Source organism: Pyxicephalus adspersus, chromosome 2 (genome assembly GCF_032062135.1).
Source record: "Pyxicephalus adspersus chromosome 2, UCB_Pads_2.0, whole genome shotgun sequence".
Taxonomy (NCBI): Eukaryota; Metazoa; Chordata; class Amphibia; order Anura; family Pyxicephalidae; genus Pyxicephalus; species Pyxicephalus adspersus.
The window spans coordinates 157,774,143-157,798,820 of record NC_092859.1 but is presented as its reverse complement, the minus strand read 5'-3'; the positions used below and the strand labels follow the sequence as shown (position 1 = coordinate 157,798,820).

At 40.4% G+C, this 24,678-nt stretch overlaps 1 protein-coding gene across 1 annotated transcript; it reads left to right on the top strand.

Moving 5' to 3' along the window:
• Positions 1 to 289: 289 nt before the first annotated feature.
• ASTL (astacin like metalloendopeptidase) lies at positions 290 to 23,823 on the top strand. The gene is made up of 11 exons (XM_072398820.1): positions 290 to 384; positions 4,881 to 4,961; positions 5,110 to 5,165; positions 7,960 to 8,053; positions 9,833 to 9,950; positions 12,631 to 12,812; positions 13,968 to 14,049; positions 14,505 to 14,629; positions 16,684 to 18,240; positions 20,594 to 20,722; positions 23,606 to 23,823. The coding sequence occupies exons 1-11, from the start codon at positions 342 to 344 to the stop codon at positions 23,761 to 23,763; spliced, it is 2,625 nt and encodes an 874-aa protein (XP_072254921.1). The 5' UTR covers positions 290 to 341; the 3' UTR covers positions 23,764 to 23,823.
• The last annotated feature ends 855 nt before the right edge of the window (positions 23,824 to 24,678 follow it).

The window sequence follows — 24,678 nt, the reverse complement described above, 5'->3', positions numbered from 1 at the left end:
TTTCCAGTAATGCAGCCATGCAATACCCCCCAGCATTGGTATAAATGACTGTAGTGCAAACTTTCCATTGCCTTTGTGTCATTGACTGCAATAAGCCCTGCAGCTTTGGTGTCAGTGACCACAAAAATCTTCCAGCATTCACACCAGCAACCACTGTCCTACCCCCCCGGCATTGGTGTAAATGACCCCAATAATAACCCCCTTATCCCATTGGATCACATGTAAAGCCATCATGTGATTTTGCTCCATGAGGAATCCACACCCCGCTCTGCAGACAGCTGCTTGTAATAAACAAGTTACCTGGCACCTGAACCAGCATTTCTGTCTGCATCCATCACATAATGATCAGCCTGGTATTAGCAATATGTCTGCTTGGAGCTGGAGGTAAAATACATTTTTGGATGAAATTCTTGGTGTAAATAATATTTTATGAATGTTTTAGAACCAAAAAGGCCATAACATTCACCAGCAATGCATAAATTTATATTGCATCTGATTGATGCTGCAGATTATTATATCCCTGCATGTTGTGTCTACACGTCAGTGTCTGATTTGGGAATATTTTGATTAAGTCTGATTTGCTCAGTGGTTCTGGGAACTTGTCGTAGCATTGTGGTTTAAATATTGCAGATGTCCTTGGGGTGGTATGTAAGGTCTGGTTATCAGATCAGAGAGGATTCACATAGCACCGTGATATCAGATCTGCTTGGCACATTTTCGGAACACTGTTGTGTTATATCTCCTTCCATGTGAATGTACATACCTTACTGCACTCTAAGCAATGTTCACCCACACATTCACAATGTCTGTCCTGGTGCAGCAATCGCTTTATTCTTTTCCTGCTGGACCGATTTCTTGCACAAGGCCACCATGCGCAGGTGATGGTTGGAGAGTCCGCTGCACAATTCTAAAGCTAGTTCACTATTGCAGCCATTATCACATTTTGTTTATAACATTTGACAAATCCTTGACAATCAAAGGGTTAAGGCACCTGACTGGTCAGGTAACATGCATGCTTGCCATTTGCTGCTGTACTGAAAAGCACCGCAGTGCCCGATATGTTCTGCTTTGGCATGTTATTCCACAGCAACGTTTTTCCATAGACCTGTGCCATGGCTTGTTGTAACACCTGATAGAGGAACATATATGCACCTTCTAATAATAAACTATACCGCCAACATATTATGCAGCTTAGGAGTTGCAAGTGACCATCAAATACATGCAATGACCAAGAGGAGGAGAGGACTCGGTCCAGAAGAGCTTACAATCTAGGGGAAACTATTTTGGTTGTTGTGGTTCCATTTTTCAAACATCAGTAATGCGTTGAACCTCTGAGCTTCTGATTTGTATTGGGTGCACTGGGAGGTGATTTGCTTTCTATGTTTATTTTATTCTCTGACTTCCTGTGGCTCTTTATTCCCAGAATAAAATCTTCTGCTGATGTTGACCAGTTCCTCCCATCATTGTATGTCAGGGTTTATTCTTCATCAATATCACATCACTAGGGGTACCGGAGAGAAATAGGAAGCTGTTGGGTGGCTTCACTTTTCAGTCCTGACATTCCCTTCCACTCTGAATATACGAGTTTAGAATGTGATAGCTAGTGTGTTTCTGTTTAGCAAACTGTGGTACCACGTGGACCAGTACTGGGACAAGATCTTGGGTCTTTTAGTACAAAAGAGAACTTTCTGAATCACCCCAGGTGGCTGGCACCTCTGCCAACCCCTTGCCCCTATTGCACCCTAGAACAGTGGTCCAGAGACACAACCTGCCCACCGCCCTGAGCCTGTGATGCGTACCGAAGATGTGGTCCGCGGCTCTAGCCAGTAAGCCCCCCAAGCGGGGTCCTTCTCCTGACCCCCCAGAGGAGTGCACCAGCCAAAGCCGAGGCCCACCTGTCAGATGGTTGCAGCCCACTACGGTAGTAGGTTGGGGACCCCTGCCCTAGAAGTTACACATACATCAATGATTGCAATAAGACTTGGGGATCCTGGGGAAGAAAATCTGTAACAGTAACAATAAAAGCTGGTATTGCAGACAGGTGAAACTATGATAAGGGTGACAGCTTGAGCAAATTAGTTCTGAGCAAGTATTGCAGGTTGACAGAAGTAGACTTTCCTGGTTGCATGCTTGCTTTAGATGTGTGTCCCTTTGGATACTGGGACCAGGATTATCAGCATGCCATGCTTTATTGAGGATTTGAAGAAGGGTCTCCCCAAATGACACTGTTTTATTTCACTTGACTGCTACAATAAAGAGGGAATGAATAGGTAGAAGGAACAGATGTAACCAGATATTCCAGAAGAGGAAAAGGTTTTGACATGCAAGAAGTAAGGGGGCTGTGCCAGGGAACTGACTCTTCCTGGAGTAGTCAAATTTTCTGTGTAAAAGGAGAGGGACCCCAATTATTAGTTATACCAATTATATATAAAATAACAATTACAGTTAGATTAATAGAGATGAGTTTAAAAGGGGAATCACTATCATAACATACATTTGCATAATAATACATAATTTTTAACTCATGATTAAAGGATCATAATATATATATATATACTCGTCTTTATATAATCAAACTATGTTTGTATGTATATATATATATATATTTTGTTTTCATTAGTATTGTTACTGGTTTTCCCTAAAATGCCCTGAGTAAGCCAAAACTGGTGAAACGCATCGGCATTGGGATCCAGTTCACTGTTGACAATTTAGATCATTTTAGTAATTTCAGCAGTTGGACTGTCTAGTACTAAGTCCCTGTAGCAAACACAAGGACAAAATGTAATAAAAATTGTTTTTATTGTAAACACCAAAATTTTTGTTTGTTGAACTATTGCATATATACATAAAATAATTTATAATTTCTTCCTTAATAAGTAGGAAATGGTCAGAGCCACCGTCGAGTTTTAATTCTCTAAAACAGGGGTGTCAAACTCAAATACACAGAGGGCCCAAATTTAAAATTTAGACCAAGTCGGGGGCCAAACATGAAATTTATTGAAAAAAATTGAGGAAGTTTACTACTTCATCCCTAACTAACAAAAACAAACCCCTAAACACACACTTTAGGGTTGAAAAGACTAATTTCTATCTATCTATGCAGCCTGTGTGTTGTTCATCCTCTCACATCACAAGTTTGTCTGACACTAAATATTACACTATGCAGTCTCTAATGGATTGAAACAAACACAATGCCCCTGGTAATCAGGCATCATGTGATCATTGCCTAGGGTTTGTGTCACATAATGGGTGTACAGGAATAATGTCTATGTATTGCATGAATTGAAAATGATGTTGTGAGGTGGTAACGTGGGCGGGCCAGATGTCGTTAATTTTCAGGATTCTTTGGGGGACCAAAAAAAAAAAGAGCCATGAGGGCCAGATTTGACCCGTGGGCCAGGGTTTGACACCCCTGCTCTAAAAGAAAAAAGGGTTAAAACTTCTGGCAATGTTCCTGTCCTGGTGCCAACCCATCCAGCATTCTTCGTACAGATATCGTATAGTAGGTAAAATAAATAACGGCAACGAGGACTGCAGTGTTTTCCAGTGTTATATCAATATTTTATTTATTAACGTGAATGGTAATTCTGGCCAATCAGCCCTAAACCAGCCAACAGAATATTATTTTCCAGACCAAGTTGGAGATTTTTAGGGCCCATGGGTAGCCTCCAGTGCAACTCCAAAATTTAAATACTGTATACTAAATCCCCACAATAACTTTTTGCTTTTTTGCATGGTTTCCTTTTCTTTTGGCAAAATGTTGTACGTGGTATGTACAATTCAACAGCGAAATTACATATTCGGTTGCTCAATACTTAAAACTCATCACTTGATCACTCGTTCCTTGAAATGTATTTTATCTGCCAAAGCATTTGTTTTATTTCTTTATATCTGGTCTTGAGGTTTACACAGCTCTGCCTAGTGGGAAGCGGACCTGATCTCTCAATGCTAAAGTTTTGCAGATCCCCTTTCCACTCCTACCCTGTGACTGGACAGAATAAGGAAAAGCTGATAGGCTCATCTCTATGCCACTCTTCTCTCTCCTCCTATCACATTGCTTGCACCGCAGCACCCCTGGTCACTCCTTGTGCTACTTCTTTCTTTTCACATCTGAGCTCTTCTGTACTGATATTAAGTCAGATTCCATTTCATATATTGTCTGCTTAAAAAATAAATAAAAAATATTTAATGATGGATTTGTTAAATATAGAGCTTCTTTAATTTAGCCTGTAGATTAACTTTCATTTGCTCAAATATATATCAGGAGGTAAGTGGATGGTGGTGCAGATATTTAATGATACAAATATGCTAAATACAGGTAGTTCCAGTGCATGCGGACGACTCCTAGATACAAACAGGGCTTTCCCTGCTCTTCCCTGCTGGTTGGTGTGCAGGACAGAGGCTTGATAGGGGGGAGGGGGTGGTTCGCATGACTTGCAGAAGAAGTATTTTGCTGTTCTGCATGCTCTTGTAACCCTTTAATGATTAAGACAAACTCTGCAGTTCTTTTGCATATCAGAGCACAGCTTGCTCCAGAAGTTAATGAATGTCTAGGCTACATAAAGTTTATTGTTATTAATTATATTAATAATTATTTTTGTGATTATTATTATATTGTAATAAGTTTATTTTATTGCTTTGTTTGTGTTTAACTCACAGTAAGGATTTTTTACAGTAACTGATACCACACTGCCTAATATGTTGAGAAAAAATCTAACTTAACTGTATTCATTAAATAATGTACGTGTTGTGACTTACATACAAATTCAAGTCCCAAACCAACCTACAGTCCCTATCTCGTAAGTAACCCAGGGACTACCTGTAACTGTCAATGAACCATAAACTGTACCAATAACATAAGTTCTTCTGTTGACCCACAGGAATGACGGGGGCCGTTTCTACTACCAACCTACCTGCTAGTAAAATGTCATCAGTAGATGACATACTTAAGATTAACCAAAGTAAGTTCTGTTCTTTTTCATCTTCCACCTTGGAATGGAAATGAATGACACTGACATTCTGCAAGTAAAGTGAAAGTGTTTCAATCCACAATGTTTCATAGTTCGATAAACTCAAAATTCCATCATTGATCAAATTTCTTCTTTGTAGGGCTGAGTTCAGAAGGTTCAGGAAACGGTGAGATTTTTGAAGGAGACATTCTGATGGTAAGTCCTGTAAGCCTGATGACATTTGCAAAGGTTGGTAAAATAATAGTCCAGTTATCTGTAGCCACCAGCCATACCATGGAGGTAGTAGAACATTTCAGTCCTTGTACACCTTGTAGTCAGTTGACCAATGATGGATTTGGTCTATCTATTGCACCAAGTACTTAAATACACAAAGTCATCAGGTCATTGCCTCTCTCTGCATCACCGAGGACCGTGGGCCTGCTGGAGAAGATCCTAGGAGGTCTCTTCATGTCTGGCCTTAAGACCTCCAAAATGTAAGGGTGTAAAGTGTAAATGTGTGTTGGGGGGGTTGCAGAAGCACAGGTTTGCATTACTGGCCCCCTCACCAGCAGAATATACTTGGGATTTTTTGCTTCCTCGGTGGTCAGTTAGGAGTAATACCTAATTGTTGCAGAAATATGAATCATTTCCTTCTTATTATATGACTGAGCTGTTTCTTGGCAATTGGCTTAAAGGACTTGGTCTCTTCCATAATAACTGGTTCAATTCTTCTTCAATGCTAAAGGAAAACCTATAATGTGGAAGCTGTGTCTGATAAAAAAACAATGGTTCATAAAAAGGCTTACTCACAAGTTTACCCTGTAGGGTCCCTGAAGGTATTTTTTTTCCAGGACCGGCTTGCCAAGAAACAGTTTCCCATTGGTGTCAAACCTTTCCCAATAATGACTAGTAATATGATGCTTGGTTATAATAAGACTGCAGGAAAAGTGAGGTATGAATGAAGTAGAAGCATGGAGAACTTTGCACTGCAGGCCCTCAGGTACAGCTTTCTCTCCAGCAAGGAGAACAAGAGCAGCACAACAGAGACCTCACCGAATCTCACCTTAGAGAGATTTCTATCTACTATCTAGTTGGGGAAACAGACACTTTTACAAAGGTTAATCTCCTGTGTCACCAGCAACTTTTCCATGACTGTCTCCTGTGGGGACAATGTCCTTGGCAGAAGAAAATGCCGATTGCTGCAGGAGTAACCAGAAATTGACATGTCTGTAGGTGTTGATTTAGCAGCAGTTGATGTGTAGTGTTATGCATTGTATACTTTCTTCTCATAGGCCGGGTGCTGGAAAGGAAGTATATAGTGCACCAGTTACACAAAGTGCACCCATCACTAACAAAATCTACTAAATTGGTTAAACCAACATGGGCGCCATCATCTTCTCCCTTCTTTTCTTCCACATCCCGATATTTGCCCATCTTGACTTGGCTGGGATGACATAACTCCTGTGCAGGAGCGCCTAAATCCATTCGGCCCTGGCACCTGCAAGAAAAGCCAGGAATGCTGGGTATTCGTGCCAACAAACGCTAAGCTGCACAGGCACAATAGCTCAGCAAATTTTCACAGATGAGTGCCAATCAGGCAAGTGAGAATACTTCTTGCAGAGGGGACATAGCTAGAGCCAATAACTTTCCTAATCTAGCTGACACTAGGGGGATGTGCTTTCCCCCAAATGAATGACGATGGCTGCTCCTAATTTTTTAAAAGTAGGCACTAACCCTTAGAGTTATGTAAGATTAAGCTAGCTCCCGCTTCTAGTGCTAGGTAAGGTTGAGAAAGCGGGCCAGCTGGACGATAACAGCAAATGCATGCTCCTGTCCAAACTAAGCTGTACTCTTTCTACCGAATCTCGAGCTAAGTCATCAGGCTTAGTCTGAAGATTCTTATTCATCCAGGTCATTGTGGATCTAGCAGTAGTTTGTACAAACAAGTCCACTTGAATTTGACTATCTTGAAACAAGTCCACTTGAATTTGACTATCTTGAAGATGTTTTACAGCCTCTCCAAGCTGATTTTCGGTTCCACCAGTGTAGGCAATCCTCCGGCATTTACATCCACACAGCTCACACCCCTAAAAGCATACATAAACTCAGAATTTTCACTTTACAATAAATGGTAGACAACCTTTTTATATAAAGTAAAAATTCAGTTTTTTTTAAAAAAAAAAGAGTGCAGCACCGCCCCCTAATTCTCCCCCTAATGACTGGAAGCGCAAGGCCTCCTGGGGTACCTACATCACGCATTCCGGGAGACTCTTGGGTGCTCCTTGTGCACATGCCCAAGCATCTCAGGCATGCACAGAAGAAGCCCTTTTGTCAAACAGAAAAAAAAAAAATTGTCAACCTCACGCATGCGCAGTGAGATCAGCAAATTTTTTTCCAACCCACGTCACCCGATCTCGCACCTGGGTCGGGTGTCATAGGAAGAAGAAGCCGGAAGAAGAGGGGAAGATGGTGGCGGCCGGAGTGCCAGCCTGAAGATGGATAACGAGATGAGGCAGGACCTGATAAAAGAGACCCCTGGATGGATCGGACTGCCCTGCGGGATTGAAGGTAAGTATAATTTTGTTGTTTTCGGGTACTTATGAGTTTAGTTCCTCTTTAATCCAAATAGTAAAGAAAGTGACTTTGCAGATGCAGATTGTCCAAGATCCAGATGTGTTACATTGGCATAATCTCATTCTTGGTGTCAGGAAGTCTGCATACGTGTTAAATCTTTAAATTACATGGCAGAAGCCATGGGAAATTTCAAAATGTCAGCGTAGAGATTTTAAAATGGCTTTAAAGGTGCTGATGTGGCTGCAACAGGCCAATTGGTATGATAAATATCAAAAGTATTCTAACTCACCCAATGTCTGCAATTTATTCAGCAATGGAAACAAGTATACTTATCTGAGATGCAGACACAAGAATAATAATACAAGAGCTATCTGTTTTTTATATTGAAACTTTTCCTTTTTGCTAAGTGAATACTGATTTTGTTTTCGTTCATTAGCAAAAATCACCCACTGTCTTCAGTCCAGATTTTATAAAATGGATAAAGAAAGGTGACAAAGTAATAATTCCATATGTTCTTGATCCAAGCTACCGTGAGTATAAACTTCATATGTAAGTTCACTGTGCAAAAAGTTGTGCTGCAATTTCCCAAGTCATCCAACGGGGGGCTCCATCCAATGAGGGGCTCCATCCAACGGGAAGCCCAGCTTTTAGGAGTCAGTTTTTCTCCAACACACCTGGGTGGGAATATTTTTTTGGAACTCGCACCTCTATCTACTGAGATGCTTGGAAACATAAGGACATAACAGTCTCATACATGCCGGACTGTCCGAGTCTCCCTACTCGACTCAATGCTCAAGTGTGCTAGGACCTCCCAAGTACTCACCAATGAACTGTGTATAAGCCTGTCCTAAACCCAATAAAATATTTAGAAAGCCAGAAGCCATTTTCTCTTTCATTCAGGCAACAGAAGGAGGTAAAATGCCCCCAAAGGTTCCATTGCCCATTGGATTAAATTAGCTTTTCAGGAAGCCTATTGTATTATAAGTCCCTTATCCCAAATGGCACACAGTACCAGAGTTTGGTCAGGTTTGTAGGCTGAGAGGGCCGGAGCCATCCCAGACCAAAATATGTAAAGCAGCCACTTCGTAGAGTTATTTTTTTCTGTCATCCATGTTTAGTAAATATTCTCTTCACTCATAAGTCCTTTGGGAGGAAGGTGTTGTGAGCAAAGGTCCCCTTCCACCCCAGCTGGGCAAGTTCTCGTTCGTCCTCTCAGTGCTATCCTGTATGGACTTGGGAAAAGTCAGTATTGGACAGACTGGTACTTTCCAAGGCAGCTGGTATCCCTCCCAATGCTTGTGGGTGCTTTGCTACATGTTATTTGCTATTGTTGTTTGAGTTCTCTGACTAAATGAAGGTGTGTTGGAAAAGAAATGTCTTTTAAAAGTTCATTGATTGTGTTTCTGGTTTGCCTTGGGTGGAATCGCTCCATCTCAGTGCTGTCATGCTTGGGGAGATGGGGCCACTAGCGGGTGCTACGGCTTGTACAGGAGTGGTGTGGGAAGGGCCAAGGTGCGGAGTCTAAGCAGTAACCAGGTCTTCTCCAGAGCCTCTAGTGGTGAATATGTGGCACTGCTGGTTACTGCCAGGTTGCGGTCCTTGGCCACACCAAAGTGGGCTGGATGATGCACGATATCAACTCACTAGACAGAAGAATTGTCAAGGAAGGCAGGGGTAGAGGCAGGCGGAAAGCAAGAAAGGTCAGGAACAAGCCAGGGGTCAAATACCAGGGATCCAGGAAATAAACACCAGTGACACGGGGGGCCATCACAGACACAGGGAACACAGGAGACACAGGAAGCGGCAGGAAGCACAGATGGCATGGCGGACAAGGGGAACACTGCAGACACAGGGGAACACTGGAACAGCACAAGGGAACAGGCAGGGAAACACCAGACTGGGCAATTAGGGGTTAGCACAGGAGCTGGACAGGGGGAGCACTGACTTAAACAGCAGGTGTAGGGAAATGCTCAGCAGAGCTAGGGGGCTCGGCACTAGTGCAAGAACGCTGAGTGAAGTGTCCTGAGCTAGCTAAATCCCAAGCAAGATGTAGCCAGCACTGGAGTACGTGCATGTAGACCGGAAGTGGCTAAAACAAATTAGAGCAGCACAACAGCTCTGGGAAATATTGTGTTTTTACACAGAGCTGCCTTAATTTGTTTGTCTGGAGTTCAGTTTTTATTAACTATTGTAGTTTAAAACAACAAAGCTGTCTGTTTTCTAGAATTGTCTTTTATAAATGTTCTGATTTGTATTTTGTTCTGTATTGAGATGCAATTGTGTTTGTTTGTAACGGCTTCTACTTGCAGAGCCACAGCACATACAGGTCATAAATGCAGCCTTCGATGACCTCCACGCCACTACATGTATCCGCTTTGTGAATCATACAGGCCAACGGGATTATATCTCAATCATGCCCGGCCTAGGGTAAGGAATATCCCGTATGATATCCTCAATAATGGCTTGTTTGGGGAACAGGGATATCTAGAAGACAGGTTTCCAAATTGCAGTAAATAGATACTTTTATACTAAGAATAAAAAAGCCATTTATTTAATACAAAGTTTATGTATCCAAGGGTCCCCATCTCTGTTCTGCAGTGCTGTTAGACTCATGCTGGTTCCTTACCCAGATGGAAAACAATGAAGGTTTTAAAGCCCTAAGGGGCAAATCTTCACAATGGGGTTCCAGTTTTTTTTTTAACTTGTCCCCACTCAAAGAGCTGAGCTCTGTTATTTCAAAGCCATTATTTTTGGTACCGATGGATTGGCGTAAGGCCAATGTGGTTCCTATCTTCAAAAAGGGAGAGAGTGCAGAGAAGAACAACTAAACTAATAAAAGGAATGGAGGAGCTCAGCTATGAGGAGAGATTAGCTGAACTGAATCTATTCTCCCTTTAGAAGAGACGTATAAGGGGGGGATATGATCACCTTGTATGAATATATAAACGGTCCATATAGAGAAGACTCTTCCCCATTATTCACTGTAAGATCAATACAAAGCACAAGGGGGCGCTCTTTGTGTCTGGAGGAAAAGAAGTTTAAGCTCCGGATAAGGAAAGGATTCTCCACTGTAAGGTCTGTGAAAATGTGGAATCGGCTCCCTCAGGAAGTAGTTTCAGCAAGTTCTATAGATTGCTTTAAGAGAAAGCTTGATGATTTCTAGGAGCACAGAATATAACTGGGGATTAAGGATTTAAAGTAAAGATAACAGAGACTGTTGATCCAAGGAACATCCAATTGCCTCATGGAATCAGGAGGGATTTTTTTCCCCTGTTGGAGCAAATTGTACCCGGGGTTTTTTTGCCTTTCTCTGGACCAACTATGTCTTATAGGGTTTTATATCTGGGATATGTTTATTTCCCTAGTGGTTGAACTTGATGGATTTATGTCTTTTTATAACCTAACCCACAATGTAACTATCCACAACTAAATTACCTAAACATGCAAAAACCTAAAACTTTTTTCAAATATATTGTATTTTGTATGTGTTTGGGATGTATAGCGGTAAAGAACCTTTAAACTTCATTTATCTGAAAGTAGAATTGCTCACTATAAGACTTTATACTCCCCACCTTAGAGGATGACTGGGGAACATAACATTCTATTCAAATATTGAGTCCCATATGGAAACTCACAGTATTCCCCGAAAAATGCCAAGCAAAGCATTCTATTATAAAATATATTGGTGACCTGGAGGAAGGTCTGAAAAGGGGTGATATCCCTACTAATGTCTGAAGGGGCTAGTGTTACCTGAAGGGGCAGACACAAACTAAGATAAAAATATTCCACCTTGCAACTGTTCAAAAACAAAAATAGTAATTTTAACTCAACAACCCCACAAAGAAACTATAAACTCTGAAAAACACTTACAAAAGCTGAAGCAGTGAGGGAAACCTGGAGAAAAGTCCAGTTCAGATTCATCCTTGGGGAACATTGGGGTTTCACCATACCTTTTAAGACTACATACCTTATTTGGATAAATGAATGCCCAAATAACAAAACCTTTACCCTGATTTTATTTACTTTTCTGGTCTTGACCCACTATAAAAAATACTGGTCAGCAGCCATATTGGAAACAAAGTATTGGTCAACAGCAAAAATCATATAGCAGGCTTCTTTAACCTATTGAATGTCATGTATGCCTTGAGTCAAATTCTGAATGGAAACATTAAAAGCCGAACGATCAGTAGAAAAAAAAAAACCTGGTGGAAAATCGTAGATTCGTTTGTGATCCTAGTCCAGTTGGCCCTGCACCATCCCATTTGTTCCAGCGAGGGCTCTTCTTCCTCTTCTTCCATGTATGAGATCGGCATTTTTTTTTTTACACGGAAAGTTCTTTTTGTGCATGCCTGATCTTAATATCAAACATGGAAATAGAGGAAGCAGATCTTTGGGAGCAGTCATTGATGACCTTTTTCCAAAAATAAGTTACCTGGCTGGAATTCTGGTTAGATTGCTGATCTGGAAAAGGTAGGCATATGTTTATGATTCTTTGCCCAATGTACTTGGTGGTCAAATAATATTTAAAAAAAAAATATCATCCTTTAGAAGTTGGCCAAGATGGTAGAATTTTTCTCATTTCCTTTCTGGTAAGGGGAATCTCTCTAACAGAGCTCCATATAGCAGTAAAATTTGGCAGTGGTTCAGACCTGTCCCCATTCTATCCAAATCTAAAAATTGAATGTAGAAGAGAGAATTGAATGGAGAAGTGGCTGTATAGTTCTCCCATCTTTCTCTCTGATCCTGGAAGTTCTGGGTCACGAGGATTATGAAGAAGAGCTTGGTCGCAATGGCTGGGTCCACCACTGGTTCCAAAACCATGAATGCGTTCAATCTGCATTGGCCCCCCACTTCTGCATCAGCCACGGCCAGGTCTAGTACAGAAGAGCCGATAGTCGTACCACAGATAGAGGACCAGCAGAACTAATTAGTACATTTGGAAACCACTTCTTGATTTATAGTTCATAACCTGATATATAAAAAAGGGAGCTACAGGTAGAGAATTAAAGTTTAGGAGGATAACCCATCGATAAACAAAGGGATTATTTGTACAAATATAATGAATTTTGAAGCAATGTAACAACAGTGCATATATTTGGTTTCCCAGCTGTTACTCCAGTATTGGTCGCAGGGGAAAGATGCAGGTCCTTTCTCTAAACTTTGATTGCCTGGCCAAAGGAAAAGGAATTGTCCTACATGAGTTGTTGCATGTGATCGGATTCTGGCATGAGCACTCGAGAGCTGACCGGGATGACTATGTCACGATTTACTGGGATGCAATAAAAGCGGGTAATATCCAAGTTCAGCTGTTCATATTCTGACCTTATCTATATTACAAATGCATTGCCCAAAAAAATCATACACTCTGATATTTCTATAATGTCACATGATTTATCTCTATCCAGAGTTGCACTGATTTTCCCCTAAGATCTTGTATTGATGATGGGACAGTTGGAGTGCCATGTAAAGTCTTCTCTAGCTCATCCCAAAGATTTTCCATGGGGTTCAGGTCTGGGCTCTGTGGTGGCTGATCCATGGGTGAAAATTTTGTCTTATGCTCCCCGATCCACTTTTTCACGATTTGAGCCCAATTATTCCTGCCATTGACATTGTGAAATAGATTTGTCCCATCAGGAAGGGAAAAGCCATTGATGGATAAACCTGGTCATTTAGTATATTCCTGGGAGTGAACAACCTCACTTTTTGGGCACAGAACACTTTAGAACTGACCAACTTAAGCAACCCCGGATCATACTGCTGCCCCCACAGACACCCCAGATTATACCACTAGTCCCACAGGTGCCCCAGATTATACCACTACTCCCACAGGTGCCCCAGAATATACCACTACTCCCACAGGTGCCCCAGATTATACCACTACTCCCAACAGGTGCCCCAGATTATACCACTACTCCCACAGGTGCCCCAGAATATACCACTACTCCCACAGGTGCCCCAGATTATACCACTACTCCCACAGGCGCCCCGGATCATACCACTGCCCCCAGAGGCGCCCCGGATCATACCACTGCCCCCAGAGGTGCCCCGGATCATACCACTGCCCCCAGAGGCCCCCCACGGATCATACCACTGCCCCCAGAGGCCCCCCACGGATCATACCACTGCCCCTACAGGCGCCCCGGATCATATTACTACCCCCACAGGTGCCCGGGATCATAACACTGCCCCCAGAGGCACCCCAGATTATACCTCTACCCCAATAAGCACCTTACAGGCTTGGGGACACTTGTTTGGCCAGTCATTGTATATATTCATGATGTATTTAAGTTAGGTTGATATGCCATATCAATAAAATCTGTTGGATAGACTTTAACTGACTTTTTTGTTTCTACCTTTTTTGGTGTTCTTCAAGCTGTTTTGTAAGCAGCCCCGAGGTTTGTCTAAATTTTTTTATGCTTATGTCTGTTTTTTCTTTCTTTTTAGGATATAGACAGAACTTCTGCAAATATGAAACAACAAACATGATAGGGAACTATTCCCTGGGCTCCATCCTTCATTATTCTGGGTATTCACAATTAGCTTACCATTGTCAAATGTGCTCTTATAATGTTTTGATTTTAGATGGTATTAAGCAAAACTTCAGGCAATTGGTGATATAAGTACTGCACCTTCACATCTCACTATTGGTCCTTTAATACATCAAGTGACAAACAAAAGGTCTAAAGGTAATAAAGGTCTCCAAGACTGGGAAAGATAGACTAGTATGGGAGAACCTGGGTATTTCAATCCAGCATTGTCCACATAAAACAAGAATTCAGAAGGATTCATTGTAGGATGTTTGGCAGACTGGTCATAATTTTATATTTTTGTTTATACAATGATGGAATAGATTTGGCATATTAAAAGATAGCCAATAAGACTAGTTTCCCAGTTTGTCCAATGGCTTACTATGTGCATACTCTTTGCTGTCCGACCGTTGGTGCTGCAACTTGTGACCTCCGCAATTGTCCTGTCTTGCAGAAATGCTTTTGCAGACAAAGAAGACAGGCCGACCATTGTGCCCCGTGTTAACGCTTCCATTGGTCAAAGGGAGAAATTGGATAATGCGGATATTCAAAGAGTGAATGATCTGTACTGTAAAGAAGGTAAAGTCCTTTTTTTAGGAGTGTTTTAGCCAATATGGATCTCTGTGTCTGAGGACCAGAAAACATAAAAATGTCAATATTTTCAGGAATTTTGTTTGCAAAACTTTCAAAGAAAAAAAATAATATAAGTAGCTAATGCTATTAATGCCCCCTTATATGTAAAACTAATTAACAATTATTGGTTACTATAACAGACCTCCTACAAAAAAACTTTTGCTCTGGCAGTCCTATTTTTTTGATAATTTACACATTTTGAGCATCATTTACTAATTCCGGTATTCTCTGAGCAGAATAGGTCTAAATAGAGTGCAGTTAGAGTTGCATATATTCAAGATGTAGAATAAAGTATAAATTGTATTATTTTGTCCTTCACTGGATGAGGAGCCTTGCAGATGTAGTTCTTTTGATTCCTCTGTTTTTTCTGGTGCCTGGTCCTTTCTGTAGTGTTGAATTTAAAGCCCAACAAATCCTTAAAGCAATCCTATTTTTAAGTATTAATGATGGGTGTTACTCTTCCATTGTGTAGCTGAACATTGATCCACAAAGCCAGTAACTTTCTGTATTTTAGTTTCCTGTTAACTGACTTAAATCCTAAAATTGCCCTCTGCCTCTGCAGCTGCAAGTTTTGTCTCCTCATGCACAGAGACAAATATTTCACAAGACCAACTGGACCATGGCTTAGGGTGGCATGGCCATTAGGCTGTGGCATTACAACATGTCTATGTGGAACTGGAACCTGCTGCTGCAGGCCAACAAAATCCACAGTAACAGGAAGCACAAAGTGACGGTGATTATACCGAGGTCACATACAGGGCAGAGATCTGTGCCGGGTTACAACTGTATTCAATTACTCTTCTCTCTCCATTTTCCCTCTTAATACCCCCAATCTCCCATCTTCCCTGTCTTCCCACTTTTTCTCTTCTCACTCCCTCCCTCATTCTCTCTCTCTCCTTCTATTGGCCTGATTTATTAGGGCTGTCCTCAGGGAATACACATAAGTGAAGCTGGGTGATCCAGCAAACCTGGAAACGATTTCTTATCCAGGATTGAAAACATTTGCTAAAAAAAAAATAGCAAATGTTTTCAATCCTGGATCCATTCCAGGTTTGCTGGATCACCCTGATCACCCTATGTCTCTCAATCTCTCTTCCTTTTACCACCTTCTCTTTTCTCTTGTCTCCTTCTCTCCTCTCTTTCTCCCTCTCCTTCTTTTTCCCCACTTTCCCCTCTCCCACTCTTACTTTCTCACAGTTTCTCATCTCCTCTTTGCCTTCTCTCTCTCCATCTCTTTTTCTGCTCCCCTTTTCTCTCTCCCACTCTTTCCCCTTTTTTATTGTTTCTTTGTCTTTCCCTTCCTCTCCCCCATATTTGTCTCTCTCGCCCCTTGTCTCCCTTTCTCTACCCCTCTCCCCTTCTCTCACCCCCACCCCCTTTATGGCTCTGTCTTTCTCTCCTCTCACTCTCTCCCCTCACAGTTTCTCAGTTCTTCCTCCTTTTCCTGTCTCTCTCCTCCTCTTCCTCTCTCTCTTTTTTTTTTTTTTTTTCCCCTCTATATGTTCTTTCTCTCTCTCCCCTCTCCTGCTTCCTCTTTCTTTTCCCTCTCTTTTGCTCTTGTGGAATAGCTTCAAAGTGTGTTTTGTGTATGTCCGTGTCAAAGGCTGCTATTTTTCGGGAACAGGGAAGCAGCAAAAGCTATTTGGCCTAGGGGAACAAAAAGTATAAATCCGCCCTTGCCCATGCAGAAAAATGGGGATCTGATTTATTAAAGCGCTTCAAGACTGAAGAAGAAATGCCACCCTGCATAGATCCCACTGTATGTGACCTCAGTATAATCACTTTGTATATCCTGTTATGGCAGAGCTTGTCAGCCGGCAGCAGCAGGTTCCAGTTACAGAGAAGTTGTAATGGCGCTTTAGTGGCCACACCACCCTGGGGCAAGGTGACCGTTTATATTCCTACATACATTCCGGTGGATTTGTTGTTTTGAGAGCGTATTTGAAGCTTGTACATCATCTGGTTAAATTTAATTTATCTATAATTTTCATCCTAAACAGAACATGTATTTCCAGTTTCGCCTCCACAAATTTTCCCGTGTGACCCAGAAACTACGAAACAAAATGACGAAATCAAAATTGGCCCTACTCCAATTACCGTTTCTACCTCCAGACAAGAATCTAGATTTATTTCAACTTCTAGCTATTCTGCCACAGAAGAACCTGCATACACTTCAGCTTCCAACTCTTTAGTCACTCAGAAACTGGAGTTTCCTCCAATTACTGACTTTTCTACTAATTATAAACCTGACCTCAATTCCGCGGCCAGGTCTTTTTCCACTCCTAATGAATTTGACCCCAGTCCAGCTACTCATTCTTCTGTCACTGAAGAACCTGAGATTAGAATAGCTCTCGTCTCTTCTACTACTCAAGAACTTGATCTTGGTCTAGCTCTCATCTCTTCTAAATCTCAAGAACATGACCTTAGTCTAGTTCTCAACTCTTCTAACACTCAAGAACATGACCTTAGTCTAGTTCTCAACTCTTCTGACACTCAAGAACATGACCTTAGTCTAGTTCTCAACTCTTCTGACACTCAAGAACATGACCTTAGTCTAGCTCTAAACTCTTCTACCACTGAAGAACCTAACTGCAGTTCAGCTCCAACATTTTCTGACAGTCACAAACCCAAGCACAATCCAGTTTCCACCACTATGGACAGTCAAAAACTGGAGTTCAGTTCACACAAAATAGGATTCATTTTTAATTTGGTTGCAGCTTTGGTTGCAAGACAGAAAGCAGCACAAAACAGGAGCCAAAAATATAGTGAAAAACCTTCATTTGAGCCTACAGCAAGCATAGGTTTGAAAGTAGATGTGTTGAATACACTGAACCCCACTGTTCAGACTTCCGGCAATCTAACCCATGATTCTCCTATTGTGTCTACTACAGCTGGTATGTTTCAGCTTAAAGAGAAAATCAAAGAGTTGCTGAGCACATCAATAAAAACTAATAAAAATGTAGATTCTGGCTTATTCCTTAGTTTAGAAAGAGTCAATGTTGCTACAACTCAAAAAACAGGTCATGCTAATTTGGGTAAATCAACCATGGAAACCAAGTCTGCCATCAATACTTCAGAAACCACAACCATTCTTGGAAATCTGAGTAGACCAGGATCACAGATATCTATTGCAGCCACCAAATTTAAAGAAAACACTGACTCGAAAAAGAGTGAGTCAAGTTTTATTTTCCTAAGGACTGGGATACCTGAGCAGGCTATCAATGACAATTGGCATTCTGGTAACAAAGATGGAGTTGGTCTTTCAGATGGTCACTTAAGAACAGATCTAAAAATACTTGGTAAAAGGTCATTGTCCGAATCAGGAGAAACCACTGCTGGCTTTTTGAAAGCAAGTCCGCAAATGAAAAGTAGTGTCTTGAAGTCTCTTCATGGAATATTTTCCCATGCTAGACCTTCAATTGTGACCATCAAACCGGAATCCCTCTGTGGCTTTGAAGCTGGAATATGCGGATGGAGGCAAAGCACTGATGATGACTTGGATTGGAGTCTGGCTTTGGGAAGTGTGAGTCCTTCCACTGGCCGTTTCAAAGCAGGAGGTACGTAATAAAATATTAAAGCTGTATGTATTTAAGGTACTCTGTGCAGTCCTTCATCGTTTTACAAATTTGTAGAAAGCTTGTAATCTGTAATTCCTACAGTTCCAAACAAAATTGTTTGGTCTAAAACACGGGGGTGTCTTCTAGACTTGTTGACCGAGTTGTTGACTGAATCTCAATGAACATGAGATCTCATTAACAATAATAAATAGCAGAATAATGAAGAGTTCTTTCTACTCAATCTCCTCTCCTACTGTCAGCATTTGACTGCCAGCACATGTGTGCTGGAACAAAGCCTGATTGGCTGCAAGTACTGGGCTTTACTGATAAGCATTATGGGAAACTAGTATAAAACACACCCATTAATGTAGTTAAGTATTCATACAAATGAGTATTCATTTGATCTGAAACTTCAATGTGCAGTAGTTTTTCAACATTACAGTTTAAACTAAGTTATACTTTATATGAGCTCCAGTGTTTATAGCCAGTTTTTTAAATTTGAAAGCATGGAAGGGTTTACGCCCCACTTGTTTACTTTTTTCTGTCGGGGTCCTGCTGGGGAGATTTCCCTTTACTTCATGTCTCTAAGACATAATGAGAAGTGAACATGGAAGCCATTACTGGGTACATGGAGTCAAAAATTCACAGAATCTGACTCATAGCCCTGGGAGTTAGAGGAAATGCATCCAAAATGTGTGAAAATTCACATCTTAGACATTTGTTGCAGAAACAGTCATCCCCAATAAATAATTACTATTACATATTATGTTGAAAATTTTTGAAAAACTTTGGATTTCCCCAAAAGTCCGACCCAAAACCCACAGTGAATGTCTGCTTTTAAGATGCCTGGCAATAAACTTCAATGACTTGAACATTTCCAATACCCTACAGGGAACCTTTAGAGATGGCTGTCTTATGTTACAGCCAAGGATTCCTTCTAGAGAAGCCTTTCTCAAACTTTTTTACATGGGGGAACCCTTGAAATAACTTTCAAGCCTTCAGGGAATCCCTTCTATAATTACTATATCCACAGATCACAGTATATTAGTGTGGTGGTCAGTGGGAAGAATTCCTCTTACATTGCTGGCCATTGGGAAGCATGTCATCTTACAAATAGCCAAAAAGATCATTGGGGTCACTTAGTCTGACCTGAGAGGCACAAACTGCTCAAGGAACCCCCAACAATCTTCAGAGCAGGGGTTCTTAACTGGGGGTATCCATACCCCTTGAGGGTATGGGAACCAAATGCTGGGGGTATGGGACTCGATCTCTGAGTACTGGTATTTACTTTATTTATTGTATTTTTACTTGGGTAATATGTGAATGGAACGCTATAGAATCTTCGAGAACATTTGACATTTCCTGCAAATGCTTGTATTTAATTATACACGTGTGTATTTACTACAACTTTAATTTTTAATTTATTACGTTTTAATATTTACATTTAATAAATGTATATTTACTAAACAAGTATATATTTTACTAATTTATTGGCAATGTACATATCCCAAAGATTCTAGAAGCGCATTTTGCATTGTAAATAATTTCGGCGACTGTGCGCCTCCATTCATTCTGTATTTGACTACCGTTGTGTACATAGTGCTTTTTAAGTAAAATCATTGGTTTATAATCTGAAACAGTTATATTGTAAAATAGTTGTAGCTGTTTGTATATTTGTCATTTTTCATTTTGCTTTTTGTAAATAAATATGATAAAGTTATCATTGCTTATAATTTTATTTCATGTTCTCTTCCTAGCTATTCATATCTAAAGTACAGTAAATTCAAGCTGTTGACATATTTGGAATTCATACTGGCAACTAATATAAGGAATGGTGATGATTATTCTGAAAGTCAAGTAAAGGGGGTATGGGACCATATTGGTCAATCCATTGGGGGTCTGGAGTCATCCAAAAAAAAAACCCAAGACATTCCACACAAAACGTCAAAAGTGCCCTGGACAAAATTATTGGCACCCTCGACTTAATGGGCATCCCATTAACCTATCATAGATTATTTATAACGAGTCTCTGATTTGGCCTGTGTATACTGAATACTTTTGCAAATTTCCAATATCTTCCTAAGAGAAATCTTAAAACTGAAGATTTGGGGATAAAATATAACACTTGCTGCCTACTGTACCCCTTTGAATCATGTTCATTGTTTACCACCTTGTCCATATCACCTTTTGTATTACTGATATTTACCTGTTATGTAATTATACTTTTGACAATTGACTTCAAAAAAAATTATTAAAAAAAACTTGTTCTGACAGCATGCAAGCAATATCCTTTGTTGAATAAAACTACATTTTCTTGTTTAATATATTCCATTTCTTCTTTTATCACCTCCAGGACTCCACTTATCATTAAAGAGCCATCAACGGAAATTAATTCCAGCACAAAGAGCAAGACTTGTAAGCCCGATCACCCAGCCCGTTAATTGTTTCTCTCTGTGGTATGGATATCAACACAGCAATGTAGGTAAGTCACTTCATGATGTATGGTCAACAAAGTTACTCAACAATACTCTTGTTTTTAGTTTTTGACTTACTCCCTGAATATTTAGACCATTGTATGATATACAGGTAGTCCCCGAGTTAAAGACATCCTACATACGGACGACTCTTGGATACGAATGGGGCTTTCCTGCTCGCTCGTGTGCAGGATGGAGGCTTGAAAAGGGGGGGGGGGGGGTTTGCATGACTTGCAGAAGAAATCTTTTGCTAAACACAGCTGAGTTTGTGGGTGATCTTGGGAGGGTGAGCTCTTTCTGCAGCCTCTTGTAACTCTTTAATGATCACGACAAACTCTGCAGTTGATTTTTATTTTTGCATATCAAAGCACAGCTTTCTCCAGAAGTTAATGAATGTCTGGGCTCCAATAATTTTTGATATTGTGTGCTTTGTTTGTGATTAACTCACAGTGAGGATTTACAGTAACTGACACCATTCTGCCTAATAATATGAGACAAACATCTGTCCTAATTGCATTTATTACAATAATGTACCTGTTCCGACTTACATACAAATTCAACTTAAGAACAAACCTACAGTTGCTATCTGGAATCTAACTCAGGGACTACCTGTATAGGGTTTTATTTACACCAGATTATACATATGGGGGTGATTTGGTCCTGGGCCCCTTTGTGTCCCATATGTGATCTCCTGCAACTACATCACTGGCTCTGTTGTATCCAGAAACATTTTTTTTTTATTTTTGGTTTGCTGCAAAAAAAAAAAAGCAAGAATCAAGGCAAATGGATTTCAACTTTGTTTAACAAAGTAAGCAAGATGTGACTTGTGTATGCACAAATTTTTTTTCTAACACATTATGTATGCGGCCCATTTTCTGATGTTTGCATTACATCTATAGCCTGCCAGTGGCTACCATGTCCATTCACTCCATGGTCTGATCAGCTACTTTGCTGGCTTTTTATCAAAGTGTTTGGGTCTGCCACACTTGTGGTACCTGCTTGACTTACCAACCCAGGAGAGAAGCACAGTGGTTCAGTGGTTAGCTGTCTGGCCTTTATAGCACTAGGTCACAGGTTCAAATCTTGGCCTGGACTCTATCTCCATGGAGTTTGCAGGTTGTCCCAGTGGTTGCTTGGGTTTCCTCCCACATTTCCAAAAATGCAGTTCGGTTAATTGGCTTCCCCCAAAGAGTTGACCTTCGACCATATTAAAGGCATGTGATTGAGGGAGGGATTTAGGCATTAGCTTATGCTAGTGGCACGACTATTGAGTATGTAAAGTGCTGCATAATATGTGACGCTATATAAATACTGTGTAATAATGATAATTCAGGCACCTATTTTGTAGTTTCCGCTCAATTCAGCAATTTTATCTTCATAATATTGAAGATTTTTTTGCACTAAAAGACAACATACTGTACTGGCTACATTTTTTCTGGGGAAGCAAATTTTCTGCAAAACGCGTCACTGCTTTATTAGTCGCTTGGTTCTATTTTGGATCGTCTTACCCCGTGTTTGTTTCTGCACCATTTTTGGGGTACACCAAAATGACTCAATAGACAATGTCGGTTTTTTTTTTGGTGCTGTGTGTTAATTAAATGTGACAAAATAAGCTGTTATATATCATTTTTTTATGTAAATCAATAAAAATTGTGATTTTGATTTAAATTGGTTCCAATTTAAAGTCCAATAAAACCTTACAGGGTTGACTCATGTTGGATACATATAGCTCTAAGCGAGTAGGGTAATTGGACCAATTATTGCTTTATTTGTTGGCACTCCCACATCTTGGCATTTCTGTCACACGTCTTCTTCCTTTTTTTTTTTTTTTCATATGTGCAGCTAAAAATAAGGCAATCTATCCCTAGAGAATATGTGTTGCAACAGATACTGGAAACACTTTAAAGCCAATCATTGAGCAAATACTAAAATCCTTACACAGGTCCTGCACTCCACCTTCCTACCTGTAATCCATTCCATGGGATCCATGCTTTCCTGACACTTCTTTGTTAACAGACCATTGTATTGATTTTTGTGATCAGTCCCTTACTGTCTCATCCAGCTGATGTTCCCGCACATTCAGCCACATATTAGTAAGAACCTGATTCAGCAACACGGGATAAAATAGACTATCATGGAAGAACCTGGATGATCCACTAAACCTGGAATGAATGTCATATTTTTTTTTTTTTATTAATAAATTCAATCCAGGTTTCCTGGACCACCCAGGTTCTCCAATAATCGAGTATCATCTGTAGTCTTGGAGAAATGTAATAAATCATGCCTTAAGAGTCTGCATGGGGCAGGCAGTGTTGCAAAAAAACTGAACAAGGACCAACCAAAAAGCAAACTTAGGAAGATAAATGATTTATTTTGTTTATATCCGCAGTTAGTCGGGGGTTGGTTGAGGTGGGAAAGGAACAATGTTTAGTTCGGTGATGTGTCAAACGTATTTTCAAATATAATTCATGCGTAGGGGCATTTGTCTTGCTATTGAACTCTTGTAATGCCCTGGGTATTATGGCATTACAAGAGGATTGTAAACTTGCCTGGGATGGGAAAGTACAGGACGATCCCTGGCAGTCTTCTGCTTCTCCTTCACTATCCAATCATTTGGATAGAAAAGTAAAGGTAATGATGAAGAAAGCTGCATCCCAGCAGACATTTATACCACAATGGCAGTGATATGAACACTTCAACACTTCTAGAAAGACCAATCCTATAAATAGAAGAGTAGGCTTGCAATTGGAGAATCGAGGTTTTAGGTGAGTATGATGGTCCGTTAGAGGGTGTTGGGATAGAGGGGGTTATTTATTTGCTGATGATCAGCTATGAATTTATAACCATAAGGGTTGGTTTTATTGCAGAATAACATTGCCTTCAATTTGTAGGTTCCTTGAATATTTATATCATATCTGATAATGGACCAAAGACCCTGCTGTGGTCAGCTGGAGGGCAGAAGCGTAGGAGGTGGACTAAAGCACAAATAGATTTGCAACAGCTCCCTGGGTACCATAACATGCAGATAAGTATTAATGTAATTTTTTGAAATAATAAATATCAGTACATTATGTTGAACCTTAAATCCTTCTATATATTTAATGGTGAGCAGAACTAATGTCAAAAAAGCTGTAAGGATGCCATATGGAACATGTCCAAAAAAAAAGAACTGTTCACGTAAGAGAAAAAAAATAGAACTTTCCTTAAATTTAAACCAGCCAGATTCTTATCCAGGCCTGGGCCAGGGTGGCTAAAAAGTTGGACAGCAAGCGTTTCCTCGGATCTCTTGTACCATACCATGTCACACGCCTTCCCTCCACATTGGGGTGGCCCAGTGTTGAAGGACAATGCCTCTTTCCTACATCCAGTCCCCAAAAAAGTATAGGAAGGTTGGGGGGCATTTGATGGAACGTGGAAGCCCTTTTAATAGGGGGCAACCAAATACCTCCCCCTTCCCAGAAGAATACAGAGTATACAGGTACATTGATACCATTTACCTATTTCTACAAAATGTTAAATGTAAAAAATCACATCGTGAAAAAATCCTCCCTAGAAGTAGATTCAAGATCTCTCACATCATTCATCAATTACGACCCCATGCTCTGTGATCTTTACCTGTGACAGACTAAATGACAGGACCCCTGCTCTGTGTAGGGAATCCTCAATGACATAAAGTAAAAATAAAAAGAACAAAAAGAGTAAAAAAGTATGTTTGCTAAAATGTGATTTCTTCCTTGAAAGTAATTGCACATAATCCGGCTGCTTTTCTCTAGTGGGGACACAAATAGAAATAAAACAGAAAGTTTGGGGAGAAAAAGATATATTTGAGGTAAAGAAAACATATCTGCTCTGATGCATAGCATTTTTTCATCAGATGCTATCCTACACTATCCTAGTCATCAAAACATTACTATAATATTCCAATACGTTTCTCTGACCCACAAGTTACATTGTGAAGGGAGTT

Bases quoted from the DNA above. Each gene is read 5' to 3' on its own strand.
- ASTL (XM_072398820.1), top strand. From the start codon at position 342: ATGATCAGCCTGGTATTAGCAATATGTCTGCTTGGAGCTGGAG. The intron at 4,962-5,109 runs GTAAGTTCTGTT...TCTTCTTTGTAG, and splicing joins CATACTTAAGATTAACCAAA to GGCTGAGTTCAGAAGGTTCA. The intron at 18,241-20,593 runs GTACGTAATAAA...TATCACCTCCAG, and splicing joins TGGCCGTTTCAAAGCAGGAG to GACTCCACTTATCATTAAAG.